Raw genomic sequence first — 15,796 nt, 5'->3', positions numbered from 1 at the left:
AAGGCTTTGTTCAGACTGCAGGCAAATCAGATCTTCTTTCTATCGGCATGGGCGCAGCGGTAACAACGCAAGTGTCAGTAACTACGTACACCAGCGACGTGGCTTTCCAACACTTTCCTCCACCGCACCAGACAAACTCAGCGACAGAGGAGGCTGCTATACATTGTGATGTTCAGAGCTGCAGTCATTCTTCCGCTCAACTGCTCTGATGCACTTTTCATCACTGTGAATTTGACTTGGTCATTATGTGTCGCGTTGCAAGTGAAGCAAAAGACACTTTTAAATCCAATTTGAGCGTCCAGACCGAGACACATCTGCAGAAATCCAATTGGAATCGCATTTCAAACCACCTCCGAATGCGGCTTGGATCCAATTTGCAAAAATTGTATTTCATGTTTCATTTTATTTTTGCTCTCCAGACTTTCAAAAATCAACCTGGATACAATCTGGATATGGCAAAAAACAGATTTGGGCTAGCAGTCTGAACAAGGCCTTAGAGCATTGCTAAGGAGTGGTGTCTGGTAGGGTCCAGGTCATGCTGTAAAACTGTCATGGTTATGAGCTGCCAGCAGCAACGGGCCTGAGATCACACTTCTACCTGCAACAGTAGAGGTCTGTAAACATGGCTGCAACTCTACCTCTCTCACAGTTAACATACAGTTAAGTTTAGTTATCTCACTAGAAAAAAACAGCATAATAACTAAACATTTAAAAACCCCAAAAGCTAAACTGAAGACTGAACTGAAGTCTAAGAGGTTACCATAAACATATTCAATGACTTTTGAACCTTGAAATACTGACCTCTGATTCATTACATTACAGACTGGGAGAGAAGGAAAAAAACGAGACACAAACAAGTAGAAAGAGCTCTAAACACGCTCTTATAATCAATGTCATACTTTCCGTATACTGTACATTTGCTTCCCATGAGCCACTAACGGAAAATATGCAACATAAAGGCAACATTCAGTAACTCACTGCCCACACCATGTTCATATTTCTGAAACATTACTCTGTAGTGTAGGTGAAATGCTTTTCCATATGATCCCACTGTGCCAGTAAACTGCAGAAACTCCCTCAACAAAAACTTAGTGTGAAACACAATGAATAAATGATAAATGCTTCAATTGTTCTCCACAGTAGCTTTAGATGGGAAGCTTTAGTATGTGCCAGGAAGGGGAACCTATTACTCATTCAAACCTTTCCAGCAGGTCCAAGCTCAAGAACCGCACAGCAGCAAGACACTCATCAGGGAACATGACATGAAAACCAGCAGGAACTGTTGTTATTCAGTTGCCTATCAAGACTGACAGAGTGCCACTGTGGCAAAAATGTGTTAATTTCTATTTGTGCAAGACTGAAGATTTTTTCCAAAGGGGGGGTCCTGATGCTCTCAGGGGCCCCTCCAAACTGAAAATGGCTGCTTTGATTTCACTTTTTCTCACTTGGGAATTTTCCAAATTAGAGTAGAGAATGCATATAAAATCAGCATCCTAAAAGTGTCACTCACTCACTCTGTCGTTTTCCCACCTACAGGGAAGACACAAGTCAATAACAACACTGACAATAAACAACATAACAGGCAAAACCTCCACAGAATTGGATCCCTGTTGTAAAATCTACTTGAGTAATAATAAAGAATTTCTGAAACCTCAGTCAGATGAACGCAGCGGTGAAAGTTGTGTCAGAAGTGTACAGATTGTAGGATTAAGAAGGGAAAGTTGTAGTCAGAAGTTGTGTTACATCATGCAGCAAAGTGTCGGCTGAAGTTATCCAGCATGCAACAGGCAACAGGCAACAGGCAGCAGGCAGCAGTCAGATCAGGGGGGGTGGAAGTGGGAGACGGCAGGCGAACTTACCAGATGAAGTCGGTGCAGTGGCTGCAGAAAGTCGGCTGCTTGAAGAACCGGGCTATGAATTTGTGGTTCTTGATTTCGTGGACGTTTTTTTGCCTCAAAGCACCTTTACGAGCAAACCTATTCGCTACGTCCTCGGAGGACGACTCGTTTAAACTCACATCAGCCATGTCCCCCTAAAGACAAATGAATGCTGCAGCTTTCTCTGGCTGTGTCGAAATGTTTGTCAGTCCCTTCAGACGCGCAGCGCTCAGTGCGGAGCCTGCAGAGTGCGGAGACACTGTACTTACTGTCTGAGGGCTTTCCCTGCCTGTCGATACCACTGGGCTGCTCCACTGACAGCTCTGCACGCTGTCAACTCAGCCTCAGTGAACAAATACTATATCCGGTCCATATCTTCAAAGTAGAAGTCTTTTCTCTTTCTTATGTCCAGTCCTCTTCCACTCAAACGTGCTTTTTCTTATTGATACCTACATGTGTTCTGTCTGTTTTCACCTTCACCTGCTGAAAGTGGAAAGTTTCTTTGTGCTCACTGAAAATCTGAGTTTAAAGATCCCCTCCAGACATGTTTAGGGATAAATAGATACGATACTTTGAATGATAATTTGTGTCTGATATGGGTTTTTATCTCGTTAAAATCTTTAAAGTGGTACCTACTCCTTCTCCCTCAATGAAAAATCTAGAATCTATAAATATGCAAATAGTTTTCATTTCAAAAGTTCAACTGCTGGACACAAGATGTCTCCTATTTCAAAGTCCGTTCTCAGTGTTTGGAGGCTTTGACTTTCCACATCACACTTGTGTAAATTGAAAATTGGACCAGGATTTGGCTCCAAACTAGTTTGGTGAGCGCAGAGAAACTTTCAGCAGATGAATGTGAAAACAGCCTTCTAGTGTCAAACTCTGCACATACATCATTCTGCACAGTGAAGCTCAAACATCCAACTGAAGTAACAAGAAGAACATTTTTGAGAGGAGGGGGACTTTAAAGCTCGTACCTATGAGCCCGGTTTGTGACTTCACAACTATTTCGCAGACTGTCTTGGTCCTTTATCCAAACTTTCAAAGTGTGATGTGGAAACTTGAAGCCTGCAGTGCACAAACACTGAGAATAGATTTTTCAGTGAGGTCAGACATGTCTTGTGTGCAGCACTTTTGAAATTATTATTTAAAGCAGGGTATTTATATATATCCTAACATACATCTGCAGGGGATATTTAAAGTCAGCTGTGAAGAAGCAGGTTTCTACTAATATCCTGCTATAAAATTGGCTACATTCCTACTTGGAAACTGGCCAGTATGATTATAGTCTGTTGAAAAGTGCTTGCTGCCCAATAGGTCAAGTTAATAATATAAGTTTATCAGGACAGTAGCTCAAATTTTAGAAATAGCCTACCATGTGTTGCAATCCATAGTCTAATGGAAAAGGTGAGTATAGTGAATATCTGTGCATCGTGATCAGCAGGTTAAATAAAATTTATAGAAAAAATATTATATGGAACACTGTGGACCTGGAGGACCAGATGACTCATTTCATGGTTTATTATGGTCTAAAAGAAAATGTCAGTCAAAAATACTGTTAATCTTTTAATGCATGAATAAGTCTAAAGTCATTCACGTCATGAAATATTAACTGTGCAGTCTGCACAAGGATTATTATTAGTTTGCTCAGGAAAAATGAGCAAATAACAGGCCGTGGGTTAAACCACACTGTTGTGATATGAATCTACACATGCAACAGTATATACAACTGTTAACTGTAAACTACACTAACTAACTAAACTACTTAAAACTAAAGTATTCTAATACAACAGTCCTTCAATAAATCCTACATTTATGAAGTTATTAGGTTCAGTTTTTGTTTAAGGTTTCGTAAAGTTGTGTTTGAGTGTCCGTCCCATTTATATCAATGACTGTAGACTAAATGTTAGAAACACGTCTCAGTAAAACACATACACCACTAACCACAGCCTCCAAAATGACCATGAAATTAAATCAACACCTTTCTAAAAGTCTCATAAAATACGGAACAACCGTCATGAAGGTAGGATTTCCTGCTGGGCTGTTGTAGTAGACCGCATGTATTTTAGTGAGGTGTACCTAATAAACTGGCAACTGAGAATAGACTCTTTTAATATTGTCAGACTCTCATAAAAAACAACCCTGGTGTCATCTGTGTAGCCCAGCATCTGTAGAGCCTTTAATCTCAGTCACAAAGGGGTTCACAATCCCCCTGTTGTCAAACAATGCATGAAAGCTTCACCCACCAACCTTTTACGTCATCTAAAAGAACAGACAGCATGTCTCCTGTTGAACACAAAATATTGTAAACCAGCAGTTTTCAACTTGGGGTCCGGGGACCCCCAGGGGTCCTTGAGGGAGTTCGAGGGTGTTCCCAGAAAAATGGGAAATATTTTAATTTCACTGTAATTTAATTGACTAGAAGTTAGCCTAATGAGAGAATGAATAAGAATGACTCTTCTATTCATAAGTTTCACACTCTTCATTGTTTATCTGCCAATCTACAGTCTGTTTTATTGCCCAAATTATAACATTTTGTAGCATATCATCATAATCACAAACCTGTGGAGCAACCTGTTAAATAAGAAGTCGACCACAATGTGCTTCTTTTTTTTAAAAAAAAAAAAAAAAAAAGCCTCTTGTTTGGCTGGCACAATTATCCAAAAGGCTCGTTTACCAAATTTATTTTGAAGACTAACTTCCTGGTCCTGGTCTGTGTATCTTTGTGTAACTTGACGCTGCACCGCTTGGCTTCCTCCTTGTCACTCCGGCTGATGTCACGCAACAGGACCCTGTGGAGGGAGGAGGCCCCCCCGGTCCCGCTGGAGGAATTCGGGATAGGGGCGTCATCGTGTGGAAAAATAAAGCATTACACATTTTAGCTGCTCTTTTGGAAATGTTTATTACATGAATGAGCTCAGTTCAGCACTAGTGGACCACAGACAAAAAGTCCATTAAAGTTATATTTGAGTGGCTTCAACTCTTTTTGTGCTTTTTGACTTTATATTCAAAACACTGACAAGGGTATAAAGCAATACAATTGTAATATAAGAATGGGCATCTTTACTATAAGTAAGATTTTTGCTTAATAAAGAGAAAACATGGAATATTTCTTTCCCAGTGTATTCATGCAGTCTGTTAGAATAAGCAACAACAAGTATTTGTATTCTATGAACAAATATGAGTTGTTCTTTTAGACTCTCTCCTTGACCCCCAACCAGAACACTCCCAGAACAACATCAGTCAAGTTCCAGTTTTGATAAAATTCACTTTGTGTCAGCACTGCAAGTCCAACATAAGTTAAAAGGGCATTTCAGATGGGCGCACAGGTGCCAAAAATACTGATTTCCTGGCTACAGTAACAGCACACATGATGTTTTATGGTGCTCTTAGTGAGATTAAAAAGTGCACTTACCGTCCAAGAAATGTCCACTGGCACTGTTGTGTATCAGTCTTTCAAAATCATAATCTATTCAACTCAAGCAGATTCATATCCCACTTGATCAATGATGTATTAGTAAATGAAAAAAACAAAACATTTCAGCTCTCAGTGTTTGTCTAAGAAAATGTGTCTAATTATGTTCTTCAAATTGTTCTTAAAGATCTTTTGTTGTCGTTATGATCATGCCTTTAACTGGACTGCTTACTTACACGTACTGCTGCAGGTGTTTGCTTTGGCTGGATTACATTTGAAACATCTTCTCACAGCTTCAGATGACTCACCCACTCTTTTGACTTGCCTGCTGTTTCTCAAACTTTTCTAAGTTTACTAGTTCCCGTAAGTTCACTGACCAGTAGAGCGGCCTAACCATCTCAATCATTCTTGTGTGAAAAGACAAATATTTGCATTAAATCGGGTTAGATAAACCAGATCTACTTTTCCCTGAAATCATATAATATCAAGCCTAAGACCATTTAAAACATCCATCACTTAAATAATAAAAGAAAAAGAGTGAGTGCTTTTAATCAGCAGTCAGTGACACGATGTATATTTCATTCAAATAATGTAGCCTATCTGCTTAGTTGAAGCCACCCATGAAGGACACACAGTATTACTGGTAATCAACAAATTGTTTGGCCTGGTTAGGTATTGCATAATTTTAGTGATTATGTCTCTGCAGGTCACAGAGTTTCTATTTCTTCAATAAACTCAGCAATCTGCTCTTGTATGTTGATACAACTCCTCAATTTTCCTAATCAAACCAAAAAAACAAGTTTTTATTAAGTCAGTATTGAATCAATCAATAGTAGAGCGCTGTTAGCAAAATAAATTGAGCATTAGAAGAAGAGCGTAGGATGCTCTGAGTGATGTTTATCAAAGATAAGATCTGATCTGTATGTGCATGCATGTGTGTCTTGGAGTCTCTCTGTCTCATTATTTATGAGTTCATATCATGCTGTGTGTCTGCTGTGGGCTGTTGTACCAAATCAAGGTTATCGATCAACTCTAGGTAAATATGCAGCAGTTATGACCTTTGTACTCAATCAATAGAAGCTTACTCTTGCATCTGATTGGAGCAGGCTGTCAGGCGCCTGTTACCCAGCAGCCCTTATTTTTGCCCCATCCCCACCCTGATGCAGGAGACACTGAGGAAACTTCACTCCTAAGAAGATGGCTCCGACTTTGGCTTTGCTGCTCCTCAGTCAAGTAGCCTTATATGCAACTGTCACATCCAAGAAAGGTAAAAATTAGAGCAGGATGATCACTACATTTGTATTTAAGCATGAAATTAATTTAAATGTGCTTAGTATTTCTATTTGACTTGTTGCCAATCACTGTCCTTCATCTGCTTGCTTATTGATTCTTATGCACCTTTTGCACAGAGTTGGCAGTGAAGCATTAAAAGTAAAGTGTGCACAAATTTCACAACTTTCTAATCTACACAATGGATTATGGTGTGTAGAATACTGTTGCTGTATTATGGCAAAAAAAATATTTTTTTGTCCCGTAGTTATTTATGTAATTCATGATATAGCTTCAGTGTGTGAACATTATTGCTGTGAATTCTGCCCCTTTTACATTTGTCAAATTGCATTTTTGGTCTTTAACAAGTATGTGGCCGACCTCCTATCACTGACGGGATTGACGAGACGACACTTAAACGTGTGTATGAGGTTGGAGAAGAGTTGACTCTCTCATGTGAGAGGGGGTACTTGCCTTCAACAGCAAATCCTCGAAGGATGTCGTGCTCTCCCGCAGGAGAGTGGACACAGTCAGACCTGACATGTACCCGTGAGTTTACTGTTTATTTAAACAATTTATTAAATATGTGGCTTTAATACATTTATAGAGTGATGCCCAAATGAATAGTATAATGTTATTGTCCAGAGACTGCCGTGTATTGTAAGGTTTATTTTACCTCATGATGCCCCAACTTCATCTGCGTCACTACGTGATGAGGTCCAAATTCTTCACAGGCTTTTCTACAATGACAAGAGCAAAATTTGGCATTGATTGATATATCATAATAATATTCATGATGTATAAATCAATCAATTTTAAGTATACAAGAACAAGATACTAGTTTTTAGCAGTTTTAACTAAATACAGGCATATTAGTTTTCAAAAATCCATACCATCTGACTGTAATAATATACCAGTAAAAAAATAACATGTTTTGGTGGTCCTAGAATATGTGTGTATAGTGTATAGTCGAATATTGTTGCAGTAGCTAAAAAGAATATGAGCCAGGGAACAAAGAGATCAAAAGATTTTATTTTTTTCCAGAGTAAAGGAGTGTGGTAGTGGTCCTAAACATGTGAAGTGAATTTTTAGCAGATATATTCTAACAAATTCTAGGTACCAAAGCCCAAACTGTTCAGTTGTAAGAACAAAAAGCTGTAATTGCATTAAAAGAAGCTGTTTATTGTCTTATTAAATCCATTCTTTCCTAGCTTGATTACTGAGACACAATCAGTAACGATTGTATTCTATTGTCCAGCTCATAATCCTCTCAGCACATGATTGCTTAGTTTTCTCTCACCTACAAGAGATGTACATTCAGTGTTGTCAATAATGCTACATCTGTTCCACAGCTAAGATGTGCCCAATCCCCAGAGCTCTGCAGCCATTAGCAAAGGGGAGGACAGAAGCTCCATTCAAGAGTGTGATTAACTTCACATGTGATGATGGGTAAGAGTGAATAGCAGTAAACGTCACTTTTCAGTTCCAAAAAGAACCCTAACTACCCTAATTTATATAAATTGGATGGAAAAAAGATATTAGAAATAGTATAAACCAATACATTTCTCTGAAACAGATGAAATTAAAATTGATTAAAAACCTAAAAAGTATGATTTATTATAGCACTGATCTTTTATACTGCTATAAGTGTATCTAATAAACTGGCAACTAAGTGTATTTCAGACTAATGTGATCTTCTGTTCTTCAGGTATGTCATGCAAGGTGCCAATGAAAGTAGGTGTTTACATGATGGCACCTGGAGCCATCAACCACCACTCTGCAAAGGTACTGGAGATAAATATAAGTAGTGGAAATGGTGACATACTTCATAAGTAGAGAGCAAACACAACACTTGTATCACATAGTACACTTTAAAGTAGCCAAGTTTTCCATCTAATTAGGAAACTGCTCTTCTGACCTTTGACGATAAAGCTGATATCAATATAACTCCATCATTTTTTCTTCCTCCTAAGCTGTGAGTTGTCCCCTGCCCAAGCCACCAAGAGATGGTAGAATTGTCCATGATAAGCAGGTTACTGGAACCTCCACCGTGTATGGACAGGGTTGGACATATGAGTGTGACCGGCCCAAGGCACCGAGTCTGGAGAGAGGATCCTGCATGGCTGATGGAAGTGTCCCTGAACCTCCAGTGTGTCGAGGTATGCAGACGATATCAGCGTTCTCCATATTCTTAAATCATCTCTTCCCTTTTATCTATTTCTCTCCTTTGTCATGAGCTGTGGACCAAATCCAAGACACCACTGGATTCAACACAGTTTAGCCGGTCTTCCAGTCTTTTCCTTTCTTAGAAACTGCACAATCATAGCAACTGAATAATACCACCTCACTTTTCTGACCTCATCCCAGAGGTGAGCTGCTCCATCCCACCAAGCCTACCTAATGGATTCATCACCTTTGCTGTAATGAGACCACATGGCTACAAGGAGACGGTTAAGTACGCCTGCAATGACCACTATGTACTGGATGGAGAGGCTGAGGTACAGTGCAAAAACACAGGGAACTGGTCAACCCAGCCAGTCTGCAGAGGTGAGTCATGGGGAAAGTCTGATCTTAAAAACCACCCTGATGCTAAATGTCTGTGTTTAGGTATCACTATGGGAAACGTTTCTGGGTTCAGTTAATCAACAGTCAATGATTAAACCAAAAACATCTATATAAGGGCAGATGAAAAGTATTATGTTGGTAAAGAGAAGGAAAAAACTGCTCTTAACCTTTAGCGTTACTTTCATGCAAACTTGGCAGTGGAGATTCAAATTCGCTTCAAACCAACAGTCATTTTATAACCCACTATCTGGATTTGCAATGTCTGGTGAAAACATACTGCGACTGCTTCATTTTTCCACCCAGCTCCATGCACAGTTGGCATCAAAAGAGGCCGTATCTTCTACAATGGCAGGAAACTCTGGATCGCGGACCTGAAACCCAACAGAGTCCTCCATGGAGAACCTGTAGTCTTCTATTGTCTGAACAAAGCTGACAGGTGTGGTTACCCTGTGGCCAGCACCTGTAAAGATGGGACCCTCACCATCCCAGAGTGTTTTGAGCGTGAGTTCCCTTCACTTTGATCAATCCAATCCAATAAATGAATTCTTAAACTCTTATACAGGTGCAATGTGTGTACCTAGTGTGAGAAAAAAATCAATGAGACATGAATAAAATTACATACTGTAGTGAACATACTGTTGTGACTCAGTCAAAATAGAGATACACAAATCAACAAAGACTGTGAGATTAACTTACCCTTTATATCTACATGCCATAACTGATGGTATAACCCTTTTTCCTGTAAAATGTTACACAATAGGTCTGTCAGATGACTTTTGGAAAAGTCCATAATGCAGTCAGATAAATGCTCTTGCTGTTGCTTCCTTTTAGAACCTGGCAAGGTGGAGTACCAGTTGAGGGCCAAAACCCTTCCGTCAGAAATCCAAATGTGCGCTGCTTCACCCCCTGCAGGATCTGCATAACTTTACACAGAATGACCTGAAACACCATGTAGACTGACAGGATATGAATGATCGGATCATGTATGATGAATCTGTAAAAATATGCTGCAAGACAGAGGCCACCGTTGATATCGGCCACTTTCATCCTTTATTTTGCCTGTCATTGTTAGCTTATAATAAAATGGTAGCAGTAATTATTAATAAAATAATGAAAATGCGTTTTCATTAAGGCTGTAAAGTTAACCGAAGAAGCTGTGAACCTGTATAGTTTTCAATCTGCAAATACATACATACCTGTACCGAGGTTACAATAAAAACTGAAGATCAGAACTATGAGTGTCTGAAATTATTTCTCTGCCAATATTATAAAATGACAAACTGGACAATGTTGTATGTAAGTTAAATAAAGAATAATGTATAACAGGTATTATATAGCAGAAAGAGACAAGACTGAGATATCCAAGCCAGAGGATAATAATAGGCTACTAACAGGAGAGGAGCTGACACAGCTTACAATGTGATCTGACATCCTTTCCTGGAAGATTTCATACAAATTTACACCTTATTTGTGTGTGAATCTATCCTCTTTCATAACTGCCATGCGAGCTTAACCACTCTCATGTGATATCATGGTGTGAACAACCCACAGAGGTACTGGGACTCCCCATCAGACATGACCTTGACCTCAGTGTTACATGGCTGCAACACCGGGCTCCATCTGAAAACTCGAACATTGACACGTTGGGACTAACAAACTGTGTTCTGAGTAAACCACTATCTTGTCACCAGTCGCAACAAAAACCTCAAAATGCTTCATACTATAGCCTCTTTCTCAATGGTTGAGCTCAAGCTCCAGCTACAATAGACAAGGTGGAGGAATAAACAAACTCATTTAAATTGTCAGTTGCACAAAACTAAGTCATATGCTCCTCTCGGCACCATAAACCAGTATCCATGTAATTATATAGACAAGTGCTCAAACAAATTAAAGTGGTTTGGTTTCTCAGAGCTCTGTTTGACGAAAAGTTTACCTGGTGTCAGCACACTGAAAAAGTAGAACGCAAGTGCAAAAAGGTCAACAATACACTGCGTTGTCTGTCGGGGCAAGATTAGGGAGTAAACAGGACATCTCTGTTAAATAAATATTGGGCTCCTATGGGAGCAGTTCTAGACTACGGATGCACAGATTATACTGTCTGTAGCAGCAATAAACCTTAAAAGGCAGGGTGTGGACAAGGCTCAGGCTCTTCAAATTTGTAGTGGGGCATTTAAAACATCACCAGTGTTTGCAATGCAAGTGGAAATGAGAGAAATGCCACTATGAATTAGGAGGGTCAACCTTATGTTTTAATGTTAATCTGCAAAGAAGTAATATATCACACCCTACAGTGTTGGGAGCATTATGAGTCCAATTTTGATAGTCTTGGGTTGATAGGGAACACCAAGTTACAAAGTGTGGGCCTCTGTAATCTAAAACTAAGGTCCACTGTTCCATTATCAGCTATACCTCACTGCAAAATATGAAAGAGAAACCTGAACTGGTGCCAACTTGGGCAATAGCACAAAACCTCAATAGTACTCTCAACAGTTGGTCAATATTGGTACTACAATACCAGTATTGACCAACACTTTTGTGGACAAGATATTCATATTCACAGACAATTCAAAAGACCCTGAGGCTGGTTGCACAGCCAGGTGATGCAATCTTTATCCCTCACTGTGAGGTGGCAGTAAAAAAGAGAGCAACAGGCCATTTTTCAGTATATCCAGCTGAATTACTAGGAATGTTGTTAACATTACAGTTGATGGAGGAAAAATTACCAACACAGTGTGATAATTGCCTCTGACTGTTTGCATTCTCAAGCATTAAGTCTGGAAAGCCATCATGCAGACAGGATATTTTGTCTGAAATCTTTCATGTACTGTAGGCTGCATAATAGGGATTTGGGGATTTTCCCTTTCCTTTGGGTTCCTGCTCATGTAGGCGTGGAAGGAAATGAGGATGAGAACAATCATTGAAATTACACTGTCATTAAGGATCATGTGTGCAAAGTCTGGCATGAATACTAGGAAATTACTGATACAGGAAGACATCTTTACAATGTACAAAACATGTCATTACCCATCTGACGAGAGGACACACAGGACTCACTCAAACACTTCACAGCAAGCACTCAGCTGGACTATGTATTATACTGCAACCAACCAGAAACAGCTGAACATGTACTACTAGTTTGCATCAGTAAGTGCATTGATGATGTGGTGCCTAGGATTACTGTGCGGAAAGTTCCCAAATCAAAAACCCTGGATTAACAGCGAGGTTTATGCTGCCCTCCACGCACGCATGGCAGCTTTGTGTGTGCAGACACACACACACCCTTCCCTACTAGGTATTAATATTTATCATTTACGTGATAAATACTGATACAGCACATTTTATCTACTCATCACCTGTGCAATACCGCATTTCACCAATGTGCAATGAATATAATGTATATTTGTATGTATATATAAAGTATAGAGAGAGAGAGAGAGAGAGAGAGAGAGAGAGAGAGAGAGAGAGAGAGAGAGAAGCTAATATCAGCACTAAAGGAAGAAAAACATAGTATGTATTACAATAGAGAGTCTGCTGGGAAAGGCATCATGGAAAGTACGTAGTATTTTATCAAACAGGTATGGAAATAACAGAAACAGGTATAGATGAGATTTTTTTTTTGCCCGCCAATCTACTGCTGCCTCACACTCCAGTCCAGCAGGTGGCGGTAAAGATCCTGCAAGCTAGTTCGCCACCGCCAATAAAACCCGAAGAAGAAGAAAAAGAAGAAGAAAAAGAAGAAGAAGAAGAATTGTGTAGTTTTTACAGAAGGCACAATGAACATGGAAGAGAGACTCATTGCTGCCGTAACCACCTTTCCAGAGTTGTACAACCCTGCCGTGAGAGAGTATAGAGACATAGGTCGCCGTGCAGTCGCTTGGCGCTTTATCGGTTTTCAACTCGGAATTTCTGGTCAGTATTTGTAGTTTTGCCATCTAGACTGTAACGTTACTGTTAGTTAGCTGGGCTCACTCATGAAGGGCTAATCAAAACACAACGGAGAGAGTCATTTGTGTTGTGTTTCGTTTGAATTCAACAGTTGAAGACACACCACAACAACACGCCACCTATCCCTTTCATCTATGGAAAGCAGATGTGTCTTTTAAATGTTAATTTGCGGACAGTAGCAGCCTCTGTTAGCATCATGGCTAACCAAAACACGACGAAGACTTCTTCCAGTGGTTTATGCTTCACTCGTATGTTGTGGACACTCACACTAGTTGTTGTGCAGCCGTTATAAACACACCACAACCACAAACCACATGTCCTTTTATATTACCAAAATACCCGACCAAAACTCAGAGGAGACTTGTATTGTGTAATGTTTACATCCATTGTGAACCGTGCAGGTGATGCACCGTATCTGATGGGTCACCAGAATCTGATGGGTCACCAGATATGGTGTAACACCGGCACACTGCCAGTGTTTTTCCATCACACATCAGGGCAGGTAAAAGAAGTTGTTTACCTGCTGGAGGTGTACTGTTTGCAGTAAGAGCCCGTTGTCTGCAGCTCTTCATCAAACATCTCACTGTGGCTGTGTCTGTTTGGACTGTTCCTCCTAGAATTATTTCTGTTTCTGTGTTTGTTTTACATGTAGAGGAGGACGCAAAGAGACGGTGGAGAAGTCTGAGAGACCGATACAGGAAGGAACACACACACAATGAAAAAGAGCGTCGAAGCGGATCTGCTGCAGAGCACAAAAAGGTGTGGAGGTTCATGCCCCTGCTTCGGTTCCTCAATCCCTACATCCAGGAGAAATCTACATGCTCCAAGAAGATCTGCATGGGATCTACAGATGTGGACAGTCTCTCTCAAGAAGAACCAAGTCCCATGCAGAGTGATGCTGAAGTATCCTGCAGCCCAGCTACATCAGACCTCGCAACGCCCCTTGAGAGCCCCAGCCTACCCGCACCTGGTTCTTCGGGGCCCAGCCCTGGCACCCCGCTGCACAGAAGGATCCGACCTCGGCCCAAGAGAGCGCGGACAGAGCGCGCTGACACTGAGGCACATGCAATAAATACTATATCACACCGCTATGATGAGCAGGCACTCTTCGGATTGAGCCTAGCAGCCACACTGAGGCGCCTTTCTCCTGTAAGGAGACGACTGGCAAGATGCCGTATAGAGCAGTTACTGTATGAGGTCGAGTTTGGGGAGAAGTTGATCCCGGGGCAAGCAGAGCCCTCGAGTCTTGAAAGCTTGGCCAAAGACGGAGTTTGACTGAACACCTACATCACTCTCTTGCTGTAACAAACAATGACCATCATCCACTTCCATGAGTGGGCACCTTGTAATTGATCCTGAACTTTCGATAGCCTGGATAAAATGTTTGCCATCCATGACTCCAGTGCAATTAGGGAAGTTCCGCAGCTCCTTGATGTCCTTGGGATATACAAGGGGAGTTCATGAACCAGGCCACGGTGTTATCCGACCTGTGTCCTTGCTTGTTCTACATCATGTATGCAACTATGACGTCTACATTAGGCTTGTAGTTATTGATGTGAAATAGCAATAGCTAGTAGCTTTCTTCTGTCTGTTTCCACTGTTCAGGTTTGTGGGCAGAAAAATTAAAGAAAAGGGGGCAGGGTCGAGAGTTAAACTTCAAAGCACGACATCACACAACTGGGCCCTGTGGTGACACACTCACACCAACACTGATCCCATGCATTATTCTGCCACACTATTGTTTTCGGTCTGAATGCTAGTTAAGAGTCTTCAGCCATGGTAGCTGCTCTGTGAGGCTGCAATGCTAAATGCTAAGATCAGCATACTAACATGCCGAGGAAGGGTGTTTATTATGTTCACCATCTTATTTTAGCGTGTTAACACACTAATTAGCTCTAATCACAAAGTACAGCTGAGACTGATGGGTATTTTGTCATAAAGCAAAGTATTCATTGAAACTTTGACCTGGTGGTTGATCTGGATGAAAAGTAAAGGGGGTCACCAAAGCAATCACAGTTCAACCTGAAGGGAACATGAATGTCTGAAACACATTTCAATAAAGTCAAAAATGTCAACCTACTGGTGGTGCTAAAGGAAAAGTCAGAGGCTCACCAAAGCTAGTGGGCTTCATCCTCTGGGGACAATGAATGTCACTACACAATTGCAGGGCAATTCATCCCAAAGTTATTGAGATATTTTAATCTGGACCAAAGTGGTGGACGGAACGACCAACTGACTGACATGGCCATCCATAGAGTCATGCCGCTAGCTTGGCTAGAAATGACCAGTCAGACTCTTGTATGTGCTGCAACAGGTTTTGCCAAAGACACAGGGTGAAAAATAACCCAGAGAAGACTGAAAGGCTGAAACACAAGCTTGCATGTAGGCAAATGTACATGTGGATCATTCAGAGACATCAGCCTTTTCTTTTATACTTGTGTATATGTCCCTCGTCAAAAAGACAGTAAAGCCAGCACCATGTGTAAAGTGCAGGAAATACATATGAAAGAAGCAAATGCATCATGCAGGGAATAATGAAGACATGAGGGGACTTACAAAATATAAGAAAATGTAAGACCATACAGAGAAAGTGACAATCTCTGCATTACATTAATGGAAGAATTATCAAAATGCCATGTTTTTGTTAAATACAATGTAAAATCTTATATTACTTCTTTGTAAATTCTCTCAAGCCATAATAAAATTTTACATATTTTAACTGATT

General features: G+C 40.5%; 3 protein-coding genes across 6 annotated transcripts in view; 2 read left to right on the top strand and 1 right to left on the bottom strand.

The window, feature by feature from the left end:
* The window catches only part of prkcaa (protein kinase C, alpha, a), a 145,835-nt gene extending 143,645 nt beyond the window's left edge, over nt 1-2,190 (bottom strand). For all 4 annotated transcript variants that reach the window (XM_044345889.1, XM_044345890.1, XM_044345891.1 and 1 more), the window contains exon 1: nt 1,860-2,190. In XM_044345889.1, the coding sequence (XP_044201824.1) occupies nt 1,860-2,026 (167 nt within the window). In that variant the 5' untranslated portion in view covers nt 2,027-2,190. The remainder of the gene's footprint in view (nt 1-1,859) is intronic.
* Nucleotides 2,191-6,447: 4,257 nt separating this feature from the next.
* On the top strand, nt 6,448-10,358 carry LOC122979047 (beta-2-glycoprotein 1-like). The gene is made up of 8 exons (XM_044346215.1): nt 6,448-6,559; nt 6,931-7,110; nt 7,914-8,010; nt 8,270-8,346; nt 8,535-8,720; nt 8,929-9,108; nt 9,430-9,627; nt 9,958-10,358. Exons 1-8 carry the CDS (start codon nt 6,490-6,492, stop codon nt 10,047-10,049), a joined length of 1,080 nt encoding a protein of 359 aa, XP_044202150.1. The 5' UTR covers nt 6,448-6,489; the 3' UTR covers nt 10,050-10,358.
* Nucleotides 10,359-12,860: 2,502 nt separating this feature from the next.
* LOC122979377 (transcription factor Adf-1-like) lies at nt 12,861-15,794 on the top strand. Its single transcript, XM_044346762.1, has 2 exons — nt 12,861-13,035; nt 13,724-15,794. The coding sequence occupies exons 1-2, from the start codon at nt 12,900-12,902 to the stop codon at nt 14,344-14,346; spliced, it is 759 nt and encodes a 252-aa protein (XP_044202697.1). The 5' UTR covers nt 12,861-12,899; the 3' UTR covers nt 14,347-15,794.
* Nucleotides 15,795-15,796: the final 2 nt, after the last annotated feature.

This window comes from Thunnus albacares, chromosome 3, assembly GCF_914725855.1.
Source record: "Thunnus albacares chromosome 3, fThuAlb1.1, whole genome shotgun sequence".
Classification (NCBI taxonomy): Eukaryota; Metazoa; Chordata; class Actinopteri; order Scombriformes; family Scombridae; genus Thunnus; species Thunnus albacares.
Note: the sequence above shows the minus strand (reverse complement) of the source record. Positions and strands in the feature narration are given on the sequence as shown.

What these genes read in the sequence shown, in the direction of transcription:
- LOC122979047 (XM_044346215.1), top strand. Translation starts at nt 6,490, where the DNA reads ATGGCTCCGACTTTGGCTTTGCTGCTCCTCAGTCAAGTAGCCTTATAT. An exon ending in TGAACCTCCAGTGTGTCGAG is followed by an intron (nt 8,721 to 8,928) that starts GTATGCAGACGA and finishes ACCTCATCCCAG; the next exon opens with AGGTGAGCTGCTCCATCCCA. An exon ending in CATCCCAGAGTGTTTTGAGC is followed by an intron (nt 9,628 to 9,957) that starts GTGAGTTCCCTT and finishes GCTTCCTTTTAG; the next exon opens with AACCTGGCAAGGTGGAGTAC.
- LOC122979377 (XM_044346762.1), top strand. Translation starts at nt 12,900, where the DNA reads ATGAACATGGAAGAGAGACTCATTGCTGCCGTAACCACCTTTCCAGAG. An exon ending in TTTTCAACTCGGAATTTCTG is followed by an intron (nt 13,036 to 13,723) that starts GTCAGTATTTGT and finishes TTTTACATGTAG; the next exon opens with AGGAGGACGCAAAGAGACGG.